The 27,113-nt window shown below is 43.6% G+C and overlaps 1 protein-coding gene across 1 annotated transcript in view; it reads right to left on the bottom strand.

Moving 5' to 3' along the window:
* The window catches only part of VEPH1 (ventricular zone expressed PH domain containing 1), a 147,103-nt gene that overhangs the window by 94,366 nt on the left and 25,624 nt on the right, over positions 1 to 27,113 (bottom strand). The window contains exon 5 of the mRNA XM_015409553.1: positions 5,920 to 6,140. Within this exon, the coding sequence (XP_015265039.1) occupies positions 5,920 to 6,140 (221 nt within the window). The remainder of the gene's footprint in view (positions 1 to 5,919; positions 6,141 to 27,113) is intronic.

Raw genomic sequence — 27,113 nt, forward strand, 5'->3', positions numbered from 1 at the left:
CCCCCCCCGCATTTTCCGGCCCGTGTGACCAGGGCCTAAGACCAACAACCTGCTACTCATGCAATTAGAGAATTCAATGGCATTATTTTGGAGTTCCTGTTACTGAAACAAAGAAAACACTCTAGCAACTGCTGCAATAACCTTTTCCCCTTTGTTCTCACTTTGCTTGTAGGGTCCAGGAAAGGGTAACAGCTCAGTGCTGGCCTTGTCCAACAAAGGCTGTTTCCACAAGGGGATTTTTCTTAAGGTAGCACAAAGCAACGAAGCCAACTTCAGAGGGCGGCGGAAGACAGGAGGGCCTGGCGGGAGCTGGTCTATGGGGTTGCGAAGAGTCGGACTCGACTGTGCGACTGAACAACAACAACAACAAAAGCACAAAGCATGCCCCCCACTTTCTTTGGGAGCTTCCACATAATACTGCACCCTTCCTGAGCATGATTCTTGGTGCTGTTCCTTTTAAGGCAGAGCAAAGAAAAAATGTCCTTTCCCCAACTTAAAGGGGAAAAGGGTGCTGGCTGCAGGCAGAGCTTCTGTGAGAAAGCTTTGCCTGCAGCCAATCTGTGGAGGAGGTGGAGCTTAGCACCACCTTCAAAATGGTGGCAATCATCTCTGCCATTCCACTCCTCTTTTAACAGGGTTTTTATTTATTCACTGAACTGCAGCTCAGCTGTAAACTATCTCTCATCTATTGGTGGGAGGGGGACAGCCGGGCTGTGGGGAGGATTCTTGCTTGGTCAGTGTTTCTGTGCTACCTGATAAGCAGGGAGGAAGTTCAGTACTGTGTGCTAGTCTCTCTCAGGTCAGAATCCTTTTTGATCCAAATGCTTCCTCAGCCATAAGGGAAGTTTTGAAGCAGTTAATGAGGCACTTCTATTTGTCTGGAAAGTCTTCTCAAACACTATATATGTAATGTTCTCAGAGACAGCCAGAGTAAAATATTTGCACCAAGTGGTGACTGCCATGTGTGAATAAATCACTACAGAAACACTACAAATGCTGTCAACCCCCCCCCTCCCATGCCATATGCTTGGTTTGATCAGAAACTCCCTCCGGTCAATCAGTCTATAGCTGTGCCCCAAGAATCCTGACTGCTTGTTTTAAATTCCTAGTTTTGGCACACATTGTCTGCATGAAGAACCTGACACAACATCAGGCATAGACAGTCATCACCTGATAACCGAAAGTTCAAGTGGTGATGACCCTCATATATGACCATACATACTCAGTGGCTAGGGAACCCTATGTGGCTCTTTGATCTGTCACCTGTGACTCTTCTGAGCACCATTCCTGAATGTGGCATCTTCCCCATGGCAAGTGGGCTAGTTCTTGCCCAGTGGGGCCTATGGTTAGCAGTTGGTTCCTACAGTGAAACAATTGCTGTGAGAGGAACAGATATGCTATGAGCCTCCCTAAGATGCAATCATCATACCTGGGATAGAAGTAAATGTGGCTTCTTTGGTCAACAGTCATTGTGAATGTGGCTCTTTATGAGCCACAGATATAATTTTCAAATGGTATCAACTAGCAACAATCCCTCCCTCCCCTTCTGCTAGTGGAACTGCCTTCCACTAGTGGAAAAGACAGGATCCAAGTAAATGCTTCCCAGGGAAATCACTTCACACATTCAGGTGGGCAAAGGAACAAGGAGACAAATCACCACTCACTTCCCCTTTCCTCATTTGCGACCACCAGTAAAGCCACAGTTGGGTGGTATAAATATACATAGCCAATTAGCTGTTGTTTTTTAATCTGCGGAGGGAAATTAAGGAAAATGTAGATAACACAGTCTTGTCTTTTTAGCAACATCTCTATCTGTTGGAAGCCTGCTATGAGGATACTCCTTGGCCCTAAAAAGGCTGTCTTTAGCCACTAGAAGGACATGGCAAAGTGGGGGACCAACTCCAGGATACGACAAATCCAGATATGACCCACTGGTGTCTGTTGCCTGTCCCTGAATCATAAAATGTAAAATATGATCACTGTTATTAAAAAGAACTTACAAAAAGGTGCTAATATCAAAAGAGATCATGTTTGAAATCAGCCATATATCCAGCACTGAATAGCAATTGTGGCTGAAAATATCCTGTAAGAATAATATTTGAACTAAGCATGTTTTCCAGGTTAGATTGTATAAATGTTTCACAATTTAATCCACTAAGATTCTACTACATTTCTTTTTAATTTTATCCAGCATGCTGGCGTCTATTCACAATGTTACTCTAAGGCAGCTTTTCATACTTATAAGCTCCTCAACATCTGTGTTGAGTTTTATTATGTGCGTAATTTCTCATCTCCTCCTCTTGACCATTTATACTTCCCTCAGTTGTAATTATAAGGTTTTCATTTATTTTAAAAGGGACTACTGTTCATTAGCTGCATGTGACAGTAAATATCATTTGGCCCGGATACACATTACACGTGTTAAGTACGTCAAACAAACTGGCAAAGTCTTAGACAGAACAGTGCAATCCTAAACAGAGTTACACCCTAGTAAGCTCATTGCAGTCAAAGAGTTTTGAAGGGTGTAGCTCTGCTGAGTATGGCACTGAACGTGACTGAATAGCACTTACTTGTGAGTGTTTTTAGAATAGGTGTGATTAAAGGAGATGCATACCTTAAGTTTTATATTCATAACAATATTGAAATTTTTTGAGCACTAGGTGTGACTCAGCCAAAGGCGTGCACACCACCCGCCACTGATTTCAGTTAAGAAGGCCACATTTCCATGCCCAGTAGAAAAGAGCAAGAGTCCAGGAGCACCTTAAAGACTAACAAAATTTGTGGCAGGGTATCTGAAGAAGTGAGCAGTGACTCATGAAAGCTCCTGTCCTGCAACAAATTTTGTTAGTTTTTAAGGTGCTCCTGGACTCTTGCTGTTTTCTGCTGCTACAGACAGACGAACACTGCTACCCATCTTGATCTATTCCCATGTCCACTTACTCAAGAATAAATTCCACTGAACTTAGTATAACTTACTTCTGAGCAAACAGTCAGAGTACTGGGATGTGTGGCTGTTTAGGTTCTAAAAACACTTTCCTAGGAGTGGTGGTGGAAAGCGCCATCAAATCACAGCTGACTTATGGTGACCCCATGCAGTTTTCAAGACAAGAGATGTTCAAAAGTGGTTTGCCATTGCCTGCCTCCACATCACAACCCTGGAATTCCTTGGAGGTCTCCCATCTAAATACTAGCCAGGGCTGACCCTGCTTACCTTCCCAGATCAGGCTAGCCTGGGCTATCCAGGTCAGGGCGTAAATCCCATTTAATGAAATGAAATTTGCTTTTGAGTAGACCCGTTCAGGCTCCCTAAGCATCTTCTATTTAAATCAATGGGACTAAAAAAGTTCTTAATTTTAATATGATTTTGCCTGTTGTTTTACTGCTGTCTGTCTCCATTTTAACACACTGACATATTTAAGTGATGTTTTAAAGAATATTTTATTTATGCACATTTGTATTTTAAATGGTTATTTGCACTCAGCAAGAGACATTGGGTTTTTCAGAAGTTCAATAATGTAAAGAGTAGGACATATGAAATTATTTAAAACTTGCTTTGGGGACCAAGTACAGCGACGTGTTTATGAAGTTAAGCTGTGTATAGTTAATAGCAAGGGTATTTGAAAAACAGCTGGGCATATCATATGATTGAAAAGATACTCCAGTAGAAAGTGAAATGAGATGTTTGCTGGGATTTTAAAGTATTAGATGTGAGACAGAAAGACTGGAGGTTGTTGTTTTTCTTATAGATGTTTCAATAGGCTTTTCTGAGACATTTGTAATCCAAATATTTAGGCCAACCTAATATGTACTGGGTGTTTGAAGAAAACGCATCTTAAAAAATATCTGCTGTGTCAAAAAAAAATATGTAGCATCTAGATGTAATACCAGGATGGCTACAGACCAGCATTATTCTCCTTGTTACCTTCAGTTCTTTGCGGCCTGAAGCAATCAATCCTTGTTGAAATACTGAAATTATAGCTGCTTGCTAATTCAATGTTCTTTATTACATAATAGTTTAGTCATTCATTTACCTTTTAAATAAGTCTACATAGTACAAAAAGTAAGACGATGCTTTCTGAGAAATGCGAAAGAAGGGGGAGTTTCACTTAGACAATGGATAGCAGGGTTTTACTTGGAACTCGATCTCCCATTGTTGAGTAGAAAAGGACAATGAGTTGACTGACCCCAGTTCAAGTTACAGTATTGAACAATTTTTTTTCAGTTAGTAATACAGATGATAGTACATAGATGGTCAGATTAAACTAGAATCATGGCACCCAAATTCCAAACATATGTTCCATTTGATGGAATGAACCTTACTTCAAAATAAATTCCATAGAAGTCAACGGTACATATTTCCACTCGTGCGTCTTTGTTTTGGGGTATTTGTGTTTACTTACAACTAACTTAAGCTTTTCCAGTAGGATCTTCCAAACTTATTTCTGCACCAAAATACCACCTAATGGGAGGGATAAACTGTATAAACATTGTATACAGATTTATTCATGCAAGTACCAAATGGTCTGGTCATTCGTGTAAACAGAAAAACTCTGTGTGTGTGTTTGCGTGTGTGTGATTACAGTGACAACTTAGTGGAACTGCAGAAATAAATATGGGGTATACTGTTTGTTTCTTTCTCAGAATGTCTTTTCAAGGTTGCAAACCAAAGTTATTTGGATTACTTTCATTATTACAAAATCTGAGCAATGTCTTCAGGCTACTAAACTGATTCAATTTTTTTTAAATCTGCAAAACCATATGAGTCCACTTTCCCTTAAAACATACTGAGTTTAAAGTAATATTTAATAATCTTTTTTTGTTGTACTATTTCTTATTTGATGGTTACTTTGGGAAAATGGAATACAACATGTAATGGGAAAATCAGGAAAAACACTACAACAACATAATGTCTAAATCTGAAGCCCCTTTGAGTTTAAGGCCCAAGCCAAACATCATTCCTAGCCACCCATCTGACTGCCCCTGGTCTTCCCAGCTCCTTGTCTGCCACTTCAACCACTACACCACACTGGAACTAGTCATCCTATAGAGTTCTTCGGGGGGGAAGATCTTTGGTAGGCATGTGTTAGAGCAGGACTCAATGGCTGAGGAGGCTGCAGGAATCTTGGAAGCAAAAGAGATGGACTAGGGTACAAATGGTTGGAGCTTCAGGGACATTGAGGTGTGTGTGTTGTCATGAGCACCATGATGCCACTTGTAGGAAAACCTGGAAGTAATGTTGAGTAGCTCTAGGAATCATTAGAAGCTGCAGAGTTTCTAGCGATTCCTAGAGCTACCCAATGCCACTTCCCAGTTTTCCCTGGAAGTGACATTGCAGCAAACCTGACACAATTTTTTATTATTATTTTCCCACTGCCACTTGGAGGTTAGGGGACACCGCAGGTTCAGGAAACAGAAAAAGAAAGCAGGCGGGGGGGGGGGAATCAGAAAGTGTAGTGGCTTTGCTTAGAAATTATTAGCGCAGACTAAGGGAATGCAGCGGACCTTAGATGTCAAGGACTAGCTCCATGAAATCTCCTCATTTCCAGTACCAGAAGGATTCTGTGTGGTGCTTTTATCCTGTCTTGGATGGCTGGCAATACTCTCTGCCAACCAGCAATGGAATACAGCACACAAGCATTGCAATGACACTCTCTCATCTGTCTATCAGAGGTTCGGTCATTGGGTACAGGTTCATATCAATCAATATCATTTGTCCTTAGTCATTACTGTATGCCTTTTGGATCTCCATAAAACTACAACAACAATTGCAAAAATCGTCAGTCACTGAACCACAAGACCGTTCAGCAGTCAATGAGAAAAAAATATTTAATGTGACTGTAGATGTCAGCCATACCCACAAAATTCAAAAACATGCTGTATCAAGTCATTCAAATAAAGGCATGAGAACATTGGTTTTACCTGCTGTCAGAGGTAGTGTCATTTTCCAGCTGTTGAATGAGAAGTTTAGCTATGGCAGTGAAACTGTTACTCATACGATAAATATCTCTGCTCTGGATGCCCAAGATATTGGAGAAGGTGTCTGTGATGTGCTTAATCTCCAGCAGAAGGATATGATGGAATGAATGTTCCATGTTAGCTAGCTGATTAACCAAGTAGATCAGGCATATTCGGGCTCTCTCCTAAGTATTAAGAAGGGATGGTGTTGAAAGTAGAAGCCATTATTTTAAAATGCACATCAATTGCGATCATGTTACCAAAAGAAAGTTACAAATCACAACATTGCTACAGTATTTGTTTTAGGACCACTAGGAAAATTTCACTTTTAAGGGCACACATTAACCCCCCCCCCCCCAAAAAAAGAAACACTGACAGGTCCACCCAGGACATAAAAATACTAGAGAGGCAAAATAATTTTTAAGTAGCACACCATTTACAAAATGGGGTACAGCTGCAGTATCTGCCATACAGTGACTGGAAGGCATCTATTTTTTAATATGATATGTTTGTAGTGTCTTTGTAGTTTGGATTGGAAGAAGAAGGCAAGGAGACTGCAATAGTAGAAACAGACACAAGTATGTACATATGTAAGTGCTGTCAAGGAGCTGCGGTGGCTCAAGTGGTTAAGACGCTGAACTGCAGGCTGTGGAAGGTCGGTAGTTCAGCAGTTTGAGACCCGGGTTGCCACATGACGGAGTGAGCTCCCATCTCTAGTTCCAGCTCCTGCCAACCTAGCAGTTCGAAAGCAAGAAATTGCAAGTAGATAAATAGGTACCACTTTGGTGGGAAGGTAACAGTGTTCCGTGCGCCTTGGTGTTTAGTCATGTCGGCCACATGACCATGGAAACGTCTTCGGACAGCGCTGGCTCTTCGGCTTTGAAACGGAGATGAGCACCGCAACCCTAGAGTCGAACTCGACTGACTTTCGAGCAAGGGAACCTTTACCTTTACCTTTAAGTGCTGTCAAGTTGCAACCTACTTATGGCAACCCCAGCAAGGGGCTGTCAAGGCAAATGAGAAGCAGAGGTGGTTTGCCATTGCCCTCCTCTGCAGAGTGGTTGTCTCTTATCCAAGTACCAACCCTGCTAAGTTTCCAAGATCTGATGAGACTGGGCTGTACTATGCTGCCTTCCCTCCTGCCTGCCACTTCATAAAAATGAAAATAGGGGAACCACTGAATACTGCAGGGTTTATTCCTAAACAGAGTATACAACATTACAGCCTAAATGCCCTCTCCATAGTCTGCTGTAGGGATGAACACACATATACATTTTCGGGTGCCTTAATGTTTAAGGAACCATGCTTCATCCTTCCCAGAGGCTGCAGTCCTAAGAACACTTTCCTGGGAGGAAGCCCCACAGAATTCAATGGGACTAGCTTCTGACTACTGCTCCCTATGTTCTGTCTACATTCAAATTTCAGGGGGATTTATAAATGCTAGTATCATGTTTGCTTCATTTTTATATAAATGTATTCTTTTATGTGGCATCTACTTCAAAGAGGTGAGAACAAGGCATTAGCCTTTGTTGTTTCATTTTTCTTCTCTATAGAAAACTAAAAGGAACAATAATCTTTGTAAATCAATGGGCCTGAACAAGCTCTTTCTTCTCTGTCATTGTCAATGAACATTATTTCATTGAAATTAAATCATCATTTCCCACTCAGAATGAATGTTTCCATGACATTCCTCTCTCTCTCTCTCTCTCTCTCTATGTAGAGATCTACTCCTTTATTTTGTCAAAATAACCTAGTTCAATTTATAATTGCTTTTGGTATTTGGCAAACTTTATTTCAAAGGCCATTATTAAAGATTTTTAATTTGGCGACATGACCAGATTGTCTTTGCTTTAATTTGTAGTTACAACTAATGAGTGATTGTCAGAATTTCGATTTCATCAACAAATCTGCATTGTTGAATGCAAAGGAGAGATGACAAGGATTGAAGTTATATAAAGTTGAGTGGAAGCTGTCCTGAGCCTGCTTTGCAGGAAGGGCGGGGTATAAATGAGACAAATAAATAAATAAATAATGTCATTGGTAATTGCCACTAAAATATTGTATAGGAGAGACACCTAGTCTTATGGTTTATTTGTCACTTACATACTTATTTGTCACTATAAAATTGATGAAGAAAATTAAAGGTGTTGCTGTATGAGACTGATGTCTACATTATGATACAGTTAATTATGGCATACTATAGAACAGAATATGTTAAAATAGAATATGTTGAAATACTATTACAGATCACAAGGACAGATGTGCAGCACTTTGAGCCACTCAAGGATGCCAAAGAAAATTGCCAGTTACTACAACAAAAAACACCTGGAAGGGGACCACCACCCAGGACACAAATGAAATACAGTAATTAAAAAAAACACCACATTTAACATGAATATTTAAATTGAACTGATATACTCATTAATTTTTCAGTTAACATCTATTGGAGCCATTCTATTCTTTATCATCTATAGATGGAATTAGCAGTAGTTTGGTGGAGAGAGCCAGTTTGGTGTAGTGGTTAAGTGCACAGACTCTAATCTGGGAGAACCGGGTTTGATTCCCCACTCCTCCACTTGCAGCTGCTGGATGACCTTGAGCAAGCCATAGTTCTGTCAGAAAGAGCAGATCTGTCGCCCACCTACCTCACAGGGTGTCTGTTGTGGGGAGGGGAAGGGAAAGAAGTCTGTAAACTGCTCTGTGACTCTGAGTGAAGGGCAGGGTATAAATCCAATCTCCTCCTCCTCCTCCTCCTCCTCCTCCTCCTCTTCTTGTACAAATATGCTTCAAGTGCAGAACATTTATTTATTTATTGTGTTTATCTGCCTTCACTAAACAGGGTTCCCAAGTTCAATCCATGTATATAGTAAGATGTTTTGCCCCAAAGGGCCACTCAAGAAGCTAGGGTTTTTTTTTTGGGGGGGGGGGACCAAGTTTAGGAACAGGTAAGGGACAGGAATAAAAATATTTCACCTACATTCAACCTGTAAATAAGGCAAGACACCCAACTGTGGATACAGATTGCAGTGCTGGTACAGGTATGTGGTGTACTGGTTTTGAGTACTGTACTAGGCCTCGGGAGACCCAGTGTCAAATCCCAGCTCAGCATGAAATGCAGTGGATGACCTTGGGCAAGTCAGGGGGTTGTTGTGAGGATAAATAACAGATGAAGGGAGAATCTTATATGTCACCATGAGCTCTTGGAAGAAAGGTCTGATAAAAATATAATATGAAAAGAAAATGGATTCTAGTAAAATGGGCAAAATATGTGGAACTGCTGATATTCAGTGCCTGGAAACGACGACACAATATAGTGATTCTGAATTAAGTGCAGGCAGGAGAATCCTTGCATCTAGGAGGCAGCTAACACATTTGGAAAGTCATGATTGTATCCTCCCTCTTCTCGTTTTTACTTAAGGCTAGACAGATGAAGACATAAACAAGGGCTTAATTGGTGTTTACAGAAGAATTTTGTTTCCCAAAGAAAAGTTTGCTGGAGATACAAATGGGAAAAGAAGTTTCTATCAGACTTTTCCAAGTTTTGATTCATCTGGCAGGAATCCAAGTGCAGAAATTTTGCTACTCATCTAGAATATTGTCAAGGAATCATAAACTGTGCTGTTATAGGATATGTGGCTAATATGCAAAAAGAGAAAGACGCCAAACCTAAACCCTGAGCCCTTCTAGCAACACCCACCCCCTTCACTTAAAAGCAATAATTATCCTTGGCATAACTAAGATCAAAAGTTTCTGGTGAAAGTGTTTTTTGCATTTTTACCATTGTTATTATAGGCTTGGGTAGGGGGGTTGTATGTTTATGTTCCTTATGGGTAATAGCTTTACATTTTTATGGTATACAATTATATTAGTTGACAGGGGAACAATGTTAACATAAAGAGTTGCAACAGTTTAAAGCATTTTATTTTGCTTCATCAAAGAGTGTAAGGAAACAGCAGAGGAAAATATGGAGTGATTCTAGATTTATCTTGGCAAAGGGATCACTCGTATCAAGGTAAATAATCAGTACATTATAAAGGGCTTCTGATTTTTTTTTCCTTTGGAGAAGTTATTTAACAGGCACAGCATTGTGTTAAGATTTCTGCAAGGACTCCTACAAAAGTCAATCAGAAGTTTGCACTTAGCCTAGGAGCAAAACCTGAGCCAAAACAGGCACAAAGGATCTTTTTTTCTTTTTGCCAGATTGCTTGCCTTTTTGAAAGGGTCAACCCAAGGCCAGCTGTACTGCATAAGCACTGAAACCAAGTAGCAGGCAATCTGACAGTTGTGCCCAATGTCCTTTGCAAAGGATCGCAAAGGATAGATCATCCAACCCAAATTCATACAACAGAAAACCTTCTTGGGCCAGCCCAGGGTCAAGTTATAGCTTGCAAGGCAAAAAACCCACCAAATTTTCATTCAGTACAAATATTTAATGTACTGTAAACTATGTTCTGGGTAAATTTCTACCTTAACATCTTGTGCAGCAATCTTTCAAGCCAATGGTACTCAAGTCGGTGGGTTGCGGAGAGCTACGTTCACAATTACCATCAACCAAAAGAACCACATTTAGGGTGTGGTCACATGCACGAGATAAAACGGGGTGGGGGGAGTGAGGCTATTTCCTCTGGAGGAATTTGACCTGCAGTTGCGTGATCACTGTGAGGAATTTCAGACAGACAATATAATCTGGAAGAGGAATGGTTTCCAAATGGTTTCTGGTCTGTCATTTCAGACAGAACCAATTTAGAACGGTTCCCTACCGGAATATATTTGTAATTTCACACACAAACGCTTCTGTCCCATTTAGAAAATGGGGCTGAAGCGTTTTACCTGTCAACCACTTCCAAGTAGTCTTCAGTTTCCTCTCCCAGTCCCAATGCTCTTTTTCCCGCTGTTTTTCGCCCACACGGGCAATCCCCGGCTTTTTTTTGGAATGGTCGCTTTATAGCGCTATAGCGCTATAACGCTATAATGCAACAGTATTATATCAGCCCCATTGGAATGCCTGGAGTGTTGTGTTGTAGCACTATATTTATTTATTTATTTATTATTCACATTTCTATCCTGCCCTCCCCGGAGGCTCAGGGCGGCTTACAGGGCGTATCGCCAGATAAAACAGTAAAACAATACCAAATAGTAAAATACATCACCATTAAACCAATTTTAACGCTCTAAAGCGAACGTTTTAAAAAAGCCAGAAATAGCCCGCGTGGGCAAAAAACGGTGGGGGAAAAGCGGGAAAAAGCAGTGCAGTCTGAAATGGCAAACCGCTTCAGATCTAGCTCTTTACCGGAAGGGGAAAGCCATGTGTGAAATGGCAGCCCTATACATGTTTACTCCACCACAGATCAAAAACGGCTTAAAATGGGTTAAAAAGGGTAATGTGAAATTCCTCACAGTCTTTGGAAGCTGCAGACACAGCCTGCCACTGTGTGATCAGAAGCAACCACGGGTGAGTCAGGTGTGGGTTTTTTTGCTGTTTCCGATGTGCTTAAACAAAGAATTGATGAAACGCTTCTCTGCACTGAGGGCTCCTTATGGAGTTTGCGATGATGTGCATACTGAGAAGGGGGGGAAACAATGACATGAAGTCGGGATGGCCTGATCAGACCATCCTGATGCCATGAGAATGTGCTGGAGCAATCAGACATGGGAAACTCCATCCGTAGCCCGTTGCAACCTGTTTACTACTAGATTTTCCCCAGTGTCTTTTTACTCCACTTCTGCAGTGGAGCAAAACGGGTTGCCGAGGGGTGCAGGGCACTTCCCAGATGTTTGTGTCTGATAACACCCTTTAAATCCACCTGGCTTTTGCGCCATAGCAGGGCTAATTGTGTGTATGATCGCAGCCTTACTTCCATCCCTGGCAGAAGTCCTACACATCAGGGAGGCTTGCAGCTTTTCTGTTCCTCCAACAGTGGCTGTTGCAAGGTGGGAATCAACAATCAACCACAGGCCCCACCAAGCAAGGGCCTTGCCCACTTTCCTGAAACACAGGCTGGGTGCCACATTAGGAAGTGGTGCTCAGAAGAGCCACATGGCTCCAGGGCCACTGAGCCAGTATTAAGCAATTTTTATCAAGAAACATTTCAGAATCTTTATTCAACTACCATTATTATCTTACTATCTATTATTACTGTCTCTGTGGCAAACACACAGAGCACTGAAGGCCCATAATTTCTTTTCTAAATAGGAAGGAGGGCAAATATGAGGGGAAAGACAATGATAGTAAAGGGCACATACAAGCTGGGTAGGGATGCTCATGTACCAAAATCTGCAGAAAAGGCAAGGCTATGATAGCCTAAGAAAACAGGCTGTGGAATTCTATGGGAATTATAAGAATCAGAGGCCTGTTTAATATTTTATCTTGGTCTATTTTCAGGTCTTCACTTATAATAGGGCTCAGTCCCAGAATCGGTTTTTAGTGTAAGGATCAGCTCCTGGATTATGTGAAGAAAGAATAAAGAAAAGTGAAGATGTGCAGAGTGCTTTGCAAGCAGAAAGTTCTATATTCAGTCCCTGGCACCTCCATTTAAAAGGATCAGGTGTTATGAAAGACCTCTGCTGAAGGCCTTGGTGAGCTACTGCTGGACAGAGTAGACCAGAGGTGTCAAACTCATTTGTCACAAGGGCCGGATCTGACATAAATTTCACTTTTTCGGGCTGGGCCATGTGTGCCATAAAATGTAGTGCCAGGTGCTGAAGACAGAAGCTATATGAAGGACAGCAGCTGGTAAGCTCTGAGTTGGTGTGTCCTCACTGCAAGGCCCCATGGGCTGGGAGGGGAGTGCAGAGGAAAACCCACATAGGCGGACTGGAGAGGCAGCAGTGCAGTGCTGGGCAGATGCTCCCACAATGCTTGATTGCTGCAGACGAGGTTGTTGTGCCATGCTGAAGCCACAATGGAGTGCCCCCAGGACACCCTCCCTTGCACCAGCTGCTTGCAGGCCGCATAAGAGCCCTGGACGGGCTGGTTCCAGCCCCCAGGCCTTATGTTCGACACCCCTGGAGTAGACCATACTGATCTTGATAGGCTAATGGTCTTACTCAGCTTCATGTGTCCATGTGAGTCAGTGGGCCTGGATGTTTGGATGAGCAACTAAATATGGTCATTTTAATTGAACCATGGCTTTGTGTGATGCTTGAACCAAGCCTTAATGTTTATGTATTTATAGCAGTCTTAAGTATTAGCATGCAGGATGACGTATGACTAAGACCTGAGGACTGATTTTATGAACAGTCTCTTTGGAGAAGGACATGGATTCTCCAGACAGGATGATTCACTGTGCTGACAGTAAAGATAAGGGAAAGGTAAATGGAGCGTATATATAATAAAACTCTTCATTGCACGTATTTCTGAACTTGTCACCACAATACCAAAAATGAGGCCATTACCTCTTGTGCTCTCATGCTGTGTTTATAATGTGCATTAGCTTATTATTTTTAATAGCCTACTTATTTCTTTTATTGGAAACAGTTTTAATAGTGCCAGCTGTGTTTCTACTTATTTCATCTTCAAGTTCATTTTCTTCTGAGTAGTCTGTTACATTACAGAGGCACACATTGCTGGAATTCTTTCAGAATAAAAGTGGTTCTGATTTATTTCCATTTTTAAAAGGAATAAATCTATACAGTTTTAAGTTATTAGAAGCTACAGAATTTTAATGAAAGATATGAAGAAATACTGGCACTATCTATCTTGAAATCTAGGAAGAAAAATAACCAAACATGAAATTTAAATTTGAAACTTGGAAGGCAAATGAGAGCAAATGGAATGTCAGCTTCTGAAGGATCATGAGGTATGTCTGAAAATTACAGAAGGAATATCACTGTGCACAGGGGTCGTTTCGTAGAAAAACATCTAGGGGAACTCATTAGCATAACTCATTAGCATATGCCACACCCCCTGACATCACCGGAAGTGTGTCATAAGGCCACACCCCCTGACATCACTGGAAGTGTGTCTTGAGGCCACACCCCCCGCCCCCAACAGTCCTAGCTGCCGCTGCCGGCCTTGCAGCTCCACTGCCGAGCCCCATGAGGGGCTCGGTGGTGGACCTGCAAGGCCGGCGGGAGTGCAAGGAAGCCCCGCAAAGGCCCTCCCTGGCCCCAGGCAGGCAGGGGTGGGGAGAGGCAGGGAGGAAGCAACTTACCCTCCCTCTTCTCCTGCCTCCTCCTGGCTGAATGAGGGCCGGAAGCGGGGCAGCCGGAAGTGGGGGGTGGGGCTTCGTCATGTGCCCTGCCCCCCATACCTCACCCGGGGGAATTGCAATCCCCACCCATCCCCCCCCCGAAATGACCTCTGACTGTGCAGTTGTTTCCTGACCCTGACCACAGGGTTTAGTGTCAGAGGCCTGAAACTTCAAATGTGGGTCAGTGTCCGTTGCTGGTCAATGCATTCAATTTAAACTGAGGAAAAGGCCCAGGATGCTTTTGTGCCTACAGGTTTCACTCACAGTCACACTGCTGTGAAGGTTTTACAACCTCAGCCATTCAAATGTTCAGTTCTCAACCATGTGCATTTAAGTCACAACAATGAAGATCTTTGGGCATATAAAATGAAAATACTGTGAGAATACAGATAGTTTTAGTTCTCAGGGGCTCATATTTTGCTTGTGAAAATAAAAATAGTCTGGCTTGAAATACAATATAAAGAACCGACACTGATTATTCATGACTCAAAAGTAATTTCATTGAAAACACTGTGGATTTGGCAAGGGCCACCACGATTAATGTGGCTTCACAAGTGCTAGAATGATAATATTCACCCCAGATTCTACCCCAGTCCCTTTTCATATGGTCTTGTTTTCCATCTTTCACAGAAATGTAAATTCTATCACAGTCCTACCCTGTAATGCTAAACTGCAGTTTCTACTGCTCCTGAGGGGAAAAAATATATTCCCAAATCCTCTGGATATTTTGACTTCATTTACATGCAGAGGTCATTTCGGGGGGGAACGCGGGGGAACCCAGTTCCCCCGGGTGAGGTGCAGGGGGGCGGGGCACATGACGAAGCCCCGCCCCCTGCTTCCGGCTGCCCCGCTTCCAGCCCTCATTCAGCCAGGAGGAGGCAGGAGAAGAGGGAGGGTAAGTTGCTTCCTCCCTGCCTCTCCCCACCCCTGCCTGCCTGGGGCAAGGGAGGGCCTTGGCGGGGCTTCCTTGCACTCCCGCTGGCCTTGCAGGTCCACCACCGGGCCCCTGATGTCAGGGGGTGTGGCATATGCTAATGAGTTATGCTAATGAGTTCCCCTAGCTCTTTTTCTATGAAATGACCCCTGTTTACATGCATAATATTAATGCAGAGCTAAAACAAACTGGGGGCAGGAACCTTCCTGGGCCTACCTGGGTTTTGTTCTGGGGTGGTGGTTTAGTCAGATGCCTCAGACGGCTATACTTTTAAAAAATATATATATAGAGAGAGAGTATTTGTGTGTGCGTGTGTATGTGCTTGTGCAGGGCTTTTTTTATAGAAAAAGCCCAGCAGGAACTTATTAGCATAATAGGCCATACCCAACAGCAGAAACTCATTAGTATATTAGGCCACACCCCTGATAACACAGCTCATTAGCATACTAGGCCGTACCCCCATGTTACCAGAAGAGTGGTCATCCAGCCACACCCACCTTTTGCTTCTTATTCTGTTTACCTTGTTTGTTGTCAAAACCCAGGGCCTTTTTTTGTAGCAGGAACTCCTTTGCATGTTAAGCCACACATCCCTAATGTAGCCAATTCTAATGAGTTTCTGCTGTTGGGTGTGGCCTGTTATGCTAATGAGCTCCTGCTGGGCGTGGCCAACTCAGGAGCCAGCCGGAACTCCGTCCTGTGCGTTCCTGCCCAAAAATAGCCCAGTGCTTGTGATCCTGGAAGTCATGGTGACTTCTGGTGACCTCCAGTGGGGCTAGGAAGTTTTCAGACAGGTGGCTTGATTGCCTGCCTCTGCATCCCAGCCCTGCTCCCAAGTACTTGCCAGGGTCGGCCCTGCTTAGCTTCTGATATCTGACAAGTTCAGGCTTGCTTGGGCTATCCAGGTCAGGGCCAAGGCCTGTACTTTTAAAGAGTCCCTGGGAAAACACCTGTCTGGAAGCAGCTTTAGAGGAGAAGGTCTGGGCTTCAGCAACACTAGGGGTTGCTGTGAAAGGACCAGTGCAATTAGAGGAAATATACAGTCTGTCAGGTCACCTTTCAAAGCAGCTGGGAGGGGGCTAATGAGGACAGCGCCTGGCTACCCTCCCCAGGCAAGTAAGGAAGGCAGAAAGAGGAAGAAGAGGAAGGAGCCGGAAAGCCCCTTTCCTCCTGATTCTGAGGCTGTTGGGGGTTGTTCATGGGTGATGTCAAGAGGAAGACTAATAAACTGGTGGAGTTCCAATCACCCCTACACGCAAACATCACCCCAATATTTAAAAAGGAATTAAAATAGTAACACTGTCTCAGACAACCAAAACCTTAAAATGTGCACATTTTAAATAAAGCCCAACGAACAAGGCACACAGCCAACAACAAACTGCATTCGCCGTACTACCAACCAATAGTATTTCTGACCCATTGGCCATTTGGATTAAGTATGAGAAGGACTTCTTGTTTTGGAAAGTAGAGAGTGGCAGATGCTGAAATGGAGCTGGCAAGTTCGCCATTGCTGTTCGTCTCCTGTCACTTCCATAAATATTTTGTAAACCATCTAGTGAAAGGTCTTTCCGGTTGTCACTGAAACCGGACCTAGTTATGAAAAAACAACAACGCCAACCTATGTCATCCCTTCAAATAAATACTGTTCCTGATGGCACAGCCAGCTGTAACCAAACACGCTGCTAAGTCAGCATGTCAGAACGACTTAAGAGAAATGAGAAAGGCAACAGGATATAATGTCAGTTGCTAAACACTTAAGCAGATACACTAGGAGGAAATATCACAGGTATGTGGTCTAGACACAGGCTGTGATGAAGTTCGTAACTGTGGCAGGGTAGAAATGAGCCCCATTGCTGTATGATACTTGCCTCCTGCATTTGACATTACCACTACTTGGACATACTAACTCCATTACTAAATACCATTATTTGGTCCTCTAATTCTTCCTCTCCACTGGAGTTTGTGAGAGCACACAGATATGAATTTGTGCCTTAGTGTCTGGCTCCAAACTTTTATGATTCGGGTGGACATACATCCACCTGTCAAAGTCAGATATAATTTTCATTTTTAAAAAATGGCCAGTGTGACATACAATAATACAGATAACATGTGTAAAGAAATATTATTTCCTCAGGTAGTGGCTTGAAACACCAAATTAACAGATTTCGTTTATAACATTTCTGCACAATCGAACTATGGCCCGGGTCACACGGGCCAGATAATGTGGGCGGGAGGCGTGGCTGTTCGCCCTGGAGCAAAATAAAGCACGGTAGGCCAATCACGCGGTCCCCCGTCTCTGTGCTTAGGTTGTTAGCTGGTGATTACCCAGCAATGCTGCAGCGTGGCAAAGAATCGGCGCGGCGCGATTACACAAGCATTTCACGTTTGTGCACATGCGCAGTTCTGCAGAGCAGCTCTGCTTTCAATTTCATGTTTGTGCACATGCGCTTACAAAAAACATCCAGTTTGCGACGGGACGTGGACAGGCGCCAGGTGCCACAGGATACTAGAGCTCCCGCGATCAGGCATCTGCCTGTGCCGCACATTTTCTGGATACTAGTGCACTTTCCTTGGTACTTTTTAACTCCGCATCTTCGGCAGGACGCCACGGGTTGGCCACAGGTGAGCTACATTTCCCAGATGTTGTGGTGTGATTGCGCCCCGAAAATCTGCCCGATATTCGTGCCTTTCATGCGGCAAATTCTTCATGTGATCGGGGCCTATGAATGGATATTAATCTTGTTTCATAGAATGGAAGGAACAACTATATGGCACAAATAAGTAATTTGAAGCCATTTAGGGCGTTAATTACACAAAACAGGAAGGCAGGTAGAATGTTACATTTTAAAGTAATCATGTGTATCAGATGGAAGAATGAATGGTAAATGGAAATATGTGCATTGGCTTCTCATTATATGATATATTTATTTTTATATATTTATATCACACCTTTTCTTATTCTCTAAAGCTGCATATTAGCATTGGGAGAGAATTGAAGGCCAGGTCTATAAACTCAGCAGAATGAAGTGGTAGAATTCTGAGAGGGCTGTACCAATGAGATGTTAGATATGGACTGTTACACTGCAGACTGCTGGGAGCTGGTCATATTATTAATGCTCACCCATGTAAAATATCACCACTTTTTTTTTTTAAGTAGCATATTAGGGATAAAGGTCTTAACTTAGTCCTTTGCATCCTAGGCTAGTTTTCTACTTACAGGACATAATTATTGTAGGGGGAACTGTAACCCTTTACCTTCAGTCCGAAGTCCATTTTAACTCCTCAGTACTTTGCCATCTTACTTTGCTGTCTGTACAGACCAGATGACAGATCCGATGGTGGCAATACCACATTATAGACTTTTCTAACTTGTCTGGCAAATGTCATTATTTTCACCATCTCGAAAAACAAAAGACATCTAAGTAAAATCTAGGTGGTGGCCTTCTCCAGGACTGTTGTGATTCACACGCACACACGCAAACACTTCCAGACTGCCTGGATCTACCCTACTTGCAAGGAGCATGAAAGTGCAAGGCCCTGCAGGCCAAAAGCATACCATTTAAGCATGTTTTTCTGAAGCCTCTCTCTGCAGATCATAAAGGACCATGATCCCAGTCCCAAAATGACATAGAATGGATATATCTTGACCAGGGCTGGTTCCACATGGGGGCTTGAAAGTGCACCCTCACAGTGGAAGCAGCAGCAAACTGTCAGGATGCCAACCTCCAGGTGGGACCTGGATATCTCCTGCTATTACAACTGATCTCCAGACAACAGAGATCAATTCCCCTGCAGAAAATGGCTGCTGTAGAGGATGGACTCTGTGCCATTGTACCCTGCTGAGGTCCCTCCCCAGGCTCCACCCCCCAAATCTCCAGGTATTTCCCAACCTAGACCTGGCAGCGCTAGCAAGTGGATTACAGGTGGGCAAGGACAACATTCAGAGGCCCCGGTTCCCATGCTGCTCCCTGATTGCACCAGACTTCTCCACTCCCTTCTCCCTTGTTGCATGGCACAGGGGCATTGACCCAATGAGAATCTTGTTCCCCGCATCCCGGCAATCTCCCCTTCCCACCTATCAGCTGAGAGGCAGTTCACAGATGAACTCCCCCTCTGGTGTTAAAGAGGAAAAAAAAAAACCTGTTGAAGGGGGGGGGGGGGGGGGAATGGAGGTCACCAGAGCTGAGAATCACTATTTTGAAGGTGGTGCTAAATTTCCTCTTCCCACACAAAGGCTTTGGCTGCAGCCATAGTACTATTTCCTCTTAAAGCTGGAGCAAATGGTGTCTTCCTTTGCTCTGGCTTAAAAGAGGAAGGCTGAGAGCCCCATGAGCCACATTTGGAAACAGCATGGTGCTGCCTGGAGCCTCCTAAATACAAGCAGTGGCAAATGCTGTGTGTTCCACCCAGGGGGAAATCCCTGGATCCTCTCACTGGGAAAAGAAGATTCCTTCTCCTTCCCAGGTGTGCCTCTCTGTTTGGGATTGTGTTGGGCCATCTTCCTGCTCTTCTTCTGGATAGTAGAGGGCCAGGGCCCTTCTGCTTTCACTGCCACTAATAGACACTCTCCAAGCATCAGATGGTTAGACAGTGTCATAGATGCAACAAACATGAAATTGAGCAAGCTTCAGAGGACAGCAGAAGACTGGAAGGCCTGGCGTGATCTGGTCCATGGGGTTGCGAAGAGTCGGACTCGACTGTGCGACTGAAGAACAACAACAAGCATCAGATGAATCTTCTGCCAGAGAAACAATGGCAAAAGCCAGTGTCTTATTTTGGGACTCTAAGATCTGGGTCAGAGTTGCCTTCCTTGCAAGTTCCCTTCCTTCCTCCTTTCTTGGAAGGAAGCAAACGGAGGCAAACGACCCAGGGATCTTGGCAAATAGCCCATTGACTGTCAGGCATACCAGATTAAAGTTTCTTCCTAAGATCTGGGGGAAGTCAGACTCACTCCTTGGATGAAAACCTGACTGGCTGGTTATCAAGATGGGACTGCAACCAAACAAAATATTACATTTCCTGGACTAGAAATAGTATCTCGTATGACGTAAACAGCTTGGCGGGTCCTGTGACGCATATTCTGGACTGACTAGGAGAAACTGGACTAATATGGTAGATTAGAACAAAAAAAACCTATGACTGATACCACTTTGATATATTTTTTTTAATAGAAATGGTTCTGGAACAACAGAAGTGCATAATACATATTATGAGAGCAGTCATGGTTTCTGAGTGCAGCCAGTTAATACTGCATTCATATTCCTTAAACAACTGAATATGAAGAAGAAGAAGAGATTGGATTTATCCCCCGCCCTTCACTACCCAAAGGAGTCTCAGAGCGGCTTACAAACTCCTCTCCCTTCCCCTCCCCACAACAGACACCCTGTGAGGTGGGTGGGGGCTGAGAGAACTCTAACACAAACTGCTCTTTTTCAAGGACAGCTGTGCCAGAACTTGTGACTGACCCAAGGTCACATCAGCAGGTGCAAGTGGAGGAGTGGGGAATCAAACCCGGTTCTCCCAGATTAGAGTCCGCACACTTAACCACTACACCAAACTGGCTCTGGATAGATGAGGATAGATTCAGGTGGGTAGCCATGTTGGTCTTGAAGCAACAGAATAATGTTTGAATCTAATGGCATCTTTAGGTCAACAAAGTTTAATTCTGGATATAAGCTGTTGTGTGCCTGCACACTTCTTCAGATAAGTATTCTATGATTACAACCACTAGAAGGAATTTCACATAGAACTGTATTGTACCGACATTCTACTGAGACAAGTGGATCTTTTTTTGCCTTTCCATTCTCCCCACAGCTTTCTTTGAACCCTGAAAATGGCATAGTTGGGGCAGGGAGGTGGGTGTCAGAGCGACCTGCACAAACACGAAGACATATAAATTTGCAGACAGAAGAGAATTGGGTGTGATCTTCCCTCTTCCATCAGTGGAATGTCCACAGGGTCCAATCCATTGTTATTATGTCAGAAAAAGCATTTACTCTGGTGATGGTTTTGTTTCAGATACATGCAAAAAGGAAGCAAGCAAAAGTATCTGTCAGGAGGTGTCTCCTGGGACCACCATACACTGTTCCAATCTGCCTAACATCCAATCTCTTGCTGCCCTGCCACCACCAAAGTCTCTCTCAGCAACCAAGTAGATAATCAGTTGGCAACACTGATAACCACGAATAACCACATTTTCTTCAGGGTTTTCTTTTCAGTTTATAGTGCCTTTTTGTCAAACCGTAGTTTCTTGAGCACAAGAGGCTTTTGAACATGGAAGCAAGTGCCTCATTTTTAATTCCTCAGAATTGCCTTAGAATTAAAAAGCATTTATTTATAAAGGGAAGATGGAATAAAATCACAGCACAGACTTTGCAATGTGTGTGTGTGTGTGGCCAAGTTGTTGTTGTTCAGTCACACAGTCGAGTCCGACTCTTCACGACCCCATGGAACAGATCACGCCAGGGCTTCCTGTCTTCCGCCAACCTCTGAAGTTTGCTCAATTTCATGTTCGTTGCATCTATGACACTGTCTAACCATCTCATCCTTTGCCATCCCCGTCTTCTTTGACCTTCAATCTTTCCCAGCATCAGGGTCTTCTCCAGTGAGTGCTCCCTTCTCATTTGGTGGCCAAAGTATTTGAGCTTCAGTTTCATTATCTGGCCTTCCAGGGAACAGTCAGGGTTGATTTCTTTTAGGATTGACTGATTTGATCTTCTTGCAGTCCAAGGGATTCTCAAGAGTCTTCTCCAGCACCATAGTTCAAAAGAATCTATTATTTGGCGCTCGGCCTTCCTTACAGTCCAACTCTCGCAGCCATACATGACTACTGGGAATACCATTGCTTTGACCATGCGGACTTTTGTTGGCAGGGTAATGTCTCTACTTTTTATCATGCTTTTTAGGTTTGCCATCGCTTTCCTCCCAAGGAGCAGGCGTCTTTTAATCTCATGGCTGCAGTCACAGTCTGCGGTGATCTGGGATCCCAGGAACGTGAAGTCTGTCACTACTTCCACGACTTCCCCTTCTATTTGCCAAGGAGTGATGGGTCCGGATGCCATGATCTTAGTTTTTTTGATGTTGAGCTTCAAGCCCACTTTTGCGCTCTCCTCTTTTACCCTGAGCAAGAGGCTCTTGAGGTCCTCTTCACTTTCTGCCATTAGAGTGGTATCGTCTGCATATCTGAGGTTGTCGATCTTTTCCCCAGCAATCTTAATTCCCGCTTGTGATTCATCCAGGCCAGCATTTCGCATGATGTACTCTGCATATGTATTAAATAAGCAAGGTGACAATATACAACTTTGTCGTACTCCTTTTCCTACGCTAAACCAATCAGTTGTTCCATATCCGGTTCTAACTGTTGCTTCTTGACCCTTATACAGGTCTCTAAAGAGACATGTGAGGTGGTCTGGTACTGATTTATGGTGACCCTATGAATTAATGTCCTCCAAAGAGCCCCATCATTAACAGCCTTGCTCAGGTCTCACAAACTGAGGGCCATGACATCCTTGATTGAGTCAATCCACCTCATGTTTGGTCTTCCTATTTTCCTGCTGCCTTCTGCTTTTCCTAGCATTATCGTCTTTTCCAGTGACTCTTGTCTTCTCAGAATGTAATCAAAGTACAATAGCCTCCATTTAGTCATTTTAGCGTCTAGGGAGAGTTCAGGCGTGATTTGATCTAGGAACCATCTCAACAAAGGGTGAGCAGTGAGCTTCAACTCCCCTTCTCCATTTTACCTTCACCACAAATTCCATGAAATAGGGTAGGCTGAGAAAATGTGACTGGACCAAGGTTACTTATCATGGCAGAGTGGGGGATTTGAATCCGGGTCCAGGTGTCTCCATTGTTCATCTAAGAACTACACCACACTAACTCTCTCTGGCTCTCTAAATTACGAACTCTTAGAACAGCATTTTTTAAAAAATATCACTACCAGTGTCACAAAGCCATATTTTCAGCATGAAGTTCTTCGCTTTTCATGTGCTCCTATTATAATGGTTACTTCTGCCATACCAGAGATTAACACAACCTACAATAATTTGGTAAAGTTTTACTGAATTACTCTAGGGTAGTCTCTTGGCTCAGCCATCTGAACCAAGCCTTCAATTCTGAAGGCAGGTCATTTATCAGAGAGCTTGCAATCTGTCTCCCAGTACTGCCAATGGCTACATTCTCATAAAGTAAGATTTATGACTTGTAGGTGCTGTCAGCATGCCACCATATGACAGTCTGCAGAACAAAGCATCTCAGTTCATTCTGCAGGATACTGAAGAAATATTATGGGGTGAAACAAGTTAGATAAAAAGAGAAGTAATATCGTCCCAAGACATTCTGTTCAAATTCAAAATCACAATAATAAACAAAGGTCATGTTTCAAGAGACTCGGATCATAAAGTTTACTGTGTCAGTTACCTCAGGTGGTTGTGTTTTGGGAGGGGGGGTGGAGCAGTGACCTTCTATCCCACCAGTCACCCATCACATCCACCTCTGCTGCCTCCACCTGGGAGTTAGAGCAGCTAATCCTTCTCATCCTTTCTCCTCCAGAACTTTTAAAAAACAGTTTGGGAAGTCGCGGGTACTATCTAGGTTTTTCTGATGTTACCATGGCATGGATCCAGGTGGCCAAATAGGCCGGGTCAGGGTAGGGGGGCGAAATAAAGTGGAAAGAAGGATTTTTCCCTACAGAATTAACTTGCTTTTTCAGCAGTAATGTGAGGTCTAGTATAACCCCTAGGCTCTTAACTTAGTCAGCAAGGGCCAGCTGAACCCCATCAAAAGTGGGATGCACAATGTCATTTGAGACTTCAGGTTTCCCAAACAACATTACTTCCATCCTGGCTGGATTCAGTTTTAATTTGTCCACTTTCAGCCATTTGACATAGCAGTCAGGCAGTGTCTCAGGACCCTTATCACACCACCAGAGGATTTGAACAGGGAGATATAGAGCTGGGTGTCATCAGCATATTGATGACCTCCAGTTCCAAAGCGACGAATGATTTCTCCTAAAGGTCTGTAGAACTGAGATCATGTACTACAGCGACCTTGGATAAATGTTTAGCTCTGTAACAAAACTTGATAATAGCCAGAAAATGAGTAGAACATAGCAAATGTAAACCTTTTAAGAAATATAAAGACAGTGTCCACATTACAACATCAAGAATAGTTTGTTTGGAGTTCTGAATTTTCCAAACATTTGCTACATTTGTTCTACTGGTTACTTAAAAAAATAATAGAAATGATGGAAATTCATGCTGGAATTCCAAACATTTAACCAGGTTTAATTGGTATGTATTATCATTACCATTCATTAAATCAGCTTGAGTGTTCCTGCAGAGAGAGTTCTACTTGTTTTACAAGTAAAACTAAAGCAGTATTTTGCAAGACTGTTTATTCCGGTCATTCTGGATGTCTTGTCATGAGATTTGTTTATGTATACATGTGTATCCATGTATACTGGAATAAACTAGAGAACTGCAGGGCAGACACAGTGAAATGTTAGTAGGAAGTCATATATTCAGATTTCTTAATAACCATAATCCATATAGTTACATGCATATTGTTATAAAATATACCATGCAGGTACATCAAACCCATACCTGTTTCCCTTTTGAGCCAGAACAAAAGGGAGGGGGTCTTTGCTCTAGCTCAAAAGGGAAAACCCTGAGAGCCTGTATATATCTGAAGACCCCCTTCTGGCCTCACCTCTGATCTGTGTATATTTTTGTTGTTGTTTGACCTGCGCAGATTGTATGCTGCTATTATTGATATGCTCATGTAACATTGTTATTTACACATTTAAAATTAAATTCTATTCTTTATTTTATTTATTTTATTTATTTACATGTGATTTCTATACCGCTCATAACCCCTAATGGGTCTCAGAGCGGTTTACAATTTTGACTACATTTGTAGTCGATCCTAACTAAGGCCACAATTTGTGCAGGGGGGGGGTTACCTAACGGCACCCAGACGGCGGGTTTCCTTTCTTCTTTTTCCACACTTTCCGGCGGCTCAAGGCAGTTCCAGGCATAGTCTCGGCACTCCCGGGTAGCTGGCAATCCTCGGCGGGCTTCCTTCCGCACGCTGCTTGTCGTACTGCGGCTCGGCTATTCGTCCCTCAGGCTCCAGCCGCGTCGCGTTGCCTCGCGTTCTTCACGTCATGATGAATTCAAGATATTCTTACAAGGGTTGCCAACCTCCAGGTAGTGGCTGGGGTTCTTCTGGAATCACAACTGATCTCCAGGCAACAGAGATCAGTTCACCTGTGGCCGCGTTGTTAAGTAGACTCTGTAGCGTTATACCCCATTGAAGTCCCCCCCTCCCCGAATCCCACCCTCCTCAAGTTCTACCCCAAAATCTCCAGGTATTTCCCAACCTGGAGCTGGCAACCCTAGTTCTTACCATCACTGAATAGATGACCAGCACTGAAAACCAGCACTAATGGGTCCAAGGAATGGCCATGTAACAAAATGGGGGTGGGGTTTATAAAGATACATGGCAAAGTTGACCATGAGGCAGCAAAACTGGGAAAGGGAAGTAAGAAAAATACCCCTGTAATGTATCCAGCCCTGACATGTCCGGACATGCCCAGACTGGCCAGGCACAAACATCACTAGCTTCACGTCTAAAGGCAATGGGCCAGTAGGATCCTAGCCAGGCCCAATGAAAGGGCTAGGTCCCCAGCCGGGAGGCCAATAGGTCTCTCGGTTATTGTAAATAGCCTATTGGGAGTGGGGTGTGTGTTTAGGTGTGCTTGGTGGCGGGTTTTCGGAATGAATATAAGCTGGCCTGCGAGCCGGTCAAGTGTCTTTGTTCCGAACTAAATAAAGGTATGCTTAGCTGAAATCACTCTCCGTCTGCATACTTTTCAACCCCTCTGGCAGCAAATACCCAAAACGCAAACTGGCGCACACCCTAAAATTCCTCTCCCATGTACTACCAATGAATGTACCACTTGCCCCACTCCAAACGGGTATCTGCAAAACAACAACATAGTCTCCTTCTGCCTGAGTAGCACATGGCAAATGCCTGTGTGGGAGGGGTGGGATTCACCTAAGTAGCCACCCAAACTCTCCCTCTGATTTGCTAGAGTGTCTCTGGCTAGGGTTGCCTACTCCAAGGTGGGAGCCTAGAGAGGGCAGAATTTGGAGAGGAGAGGGAGTACAGCAGGGAGGTGATACTGTAGGATCCAGCCTCCAGGGGAAAAAAATCTATAGGTTGGAGATAAACTATAATAGTAGGAGAACTCCTGGCCTTATCTGGAGGTTGGCAACTGTGACGGACTGCACTTTTTAAAAGCTTAGAAGTACTGTGTAAACAAATAAAGGACTGTGAAGCGTTAATTCTTCACAGAGGCAGAGAGCCTTGAGTGACAGGCTGTTCCAAGAGATCTGATTGGTTAGCATCAGCTAAGCAGAGAAAGTCTTGAGAGAGCTGCATGCTGAGGAGAGAGTCAGTCTGATTTCTGCCTTGACTGGAGTCTGATTTCAGCCCTAGCTGAGAAGAGTTGAGTACTGGCAGTGTTGGAATTCAGCCCTGACTGAGAGCAGTGTAACACAGACAGGATAATTGGAGGAAAGGTGGCAAGGTAGTTTGGGAAATAGGTGAAGACTCCCATTTGGGCCAAAGAAAGAGGATAGATCATATAGTGAGAGAAAGAGTTTCCCTACCCAGTCAAACAGGGAGTTAGCTCTGAATAGTGCAGAGACCCCTGGTCTGATGTGGTTAGAGACTGCCTTTAGAGACCTTAAGATTCAGTTAAAAACTCAAGATGAGTACTGGTGTTTCAAGAGAAGGGGTTTGGGTACTGGAAAGAAAAAAGAAGAATAGTTTTATACCCCACTCTTCACTACCTGAAGGAGCCTTGGAGCAGCTTACAACAATCCACCTTCCCTTTCTCTCCCCACAACAGATACCCTGTGATGTAGGTGGGGCTGAGAGAGCTCTGAGAGAATTGTTTTTGAGAGAATAGCTCTGAGAGAACTTGTGACTGACCCAAGGTCACCCAGCACACTGGCTCCAGTGTACCAGGA

Source organism: Gekko japonicus, unplaced genomic scaffold (assembly GCF_001447785.1).
Source record: "Gekko japonicus isolate JY-2015 unplaced genomic scaffold, Gekko_japonicus_V1.1 scaffold1446, whole genome shotgun sequence".
Classification (NCBI taxonomy): Eukaryota; Metazoa; Chordata; class Lepidosauria; order Squamata; family Gekkonidae; genus Gekko; species Gekko japonicus.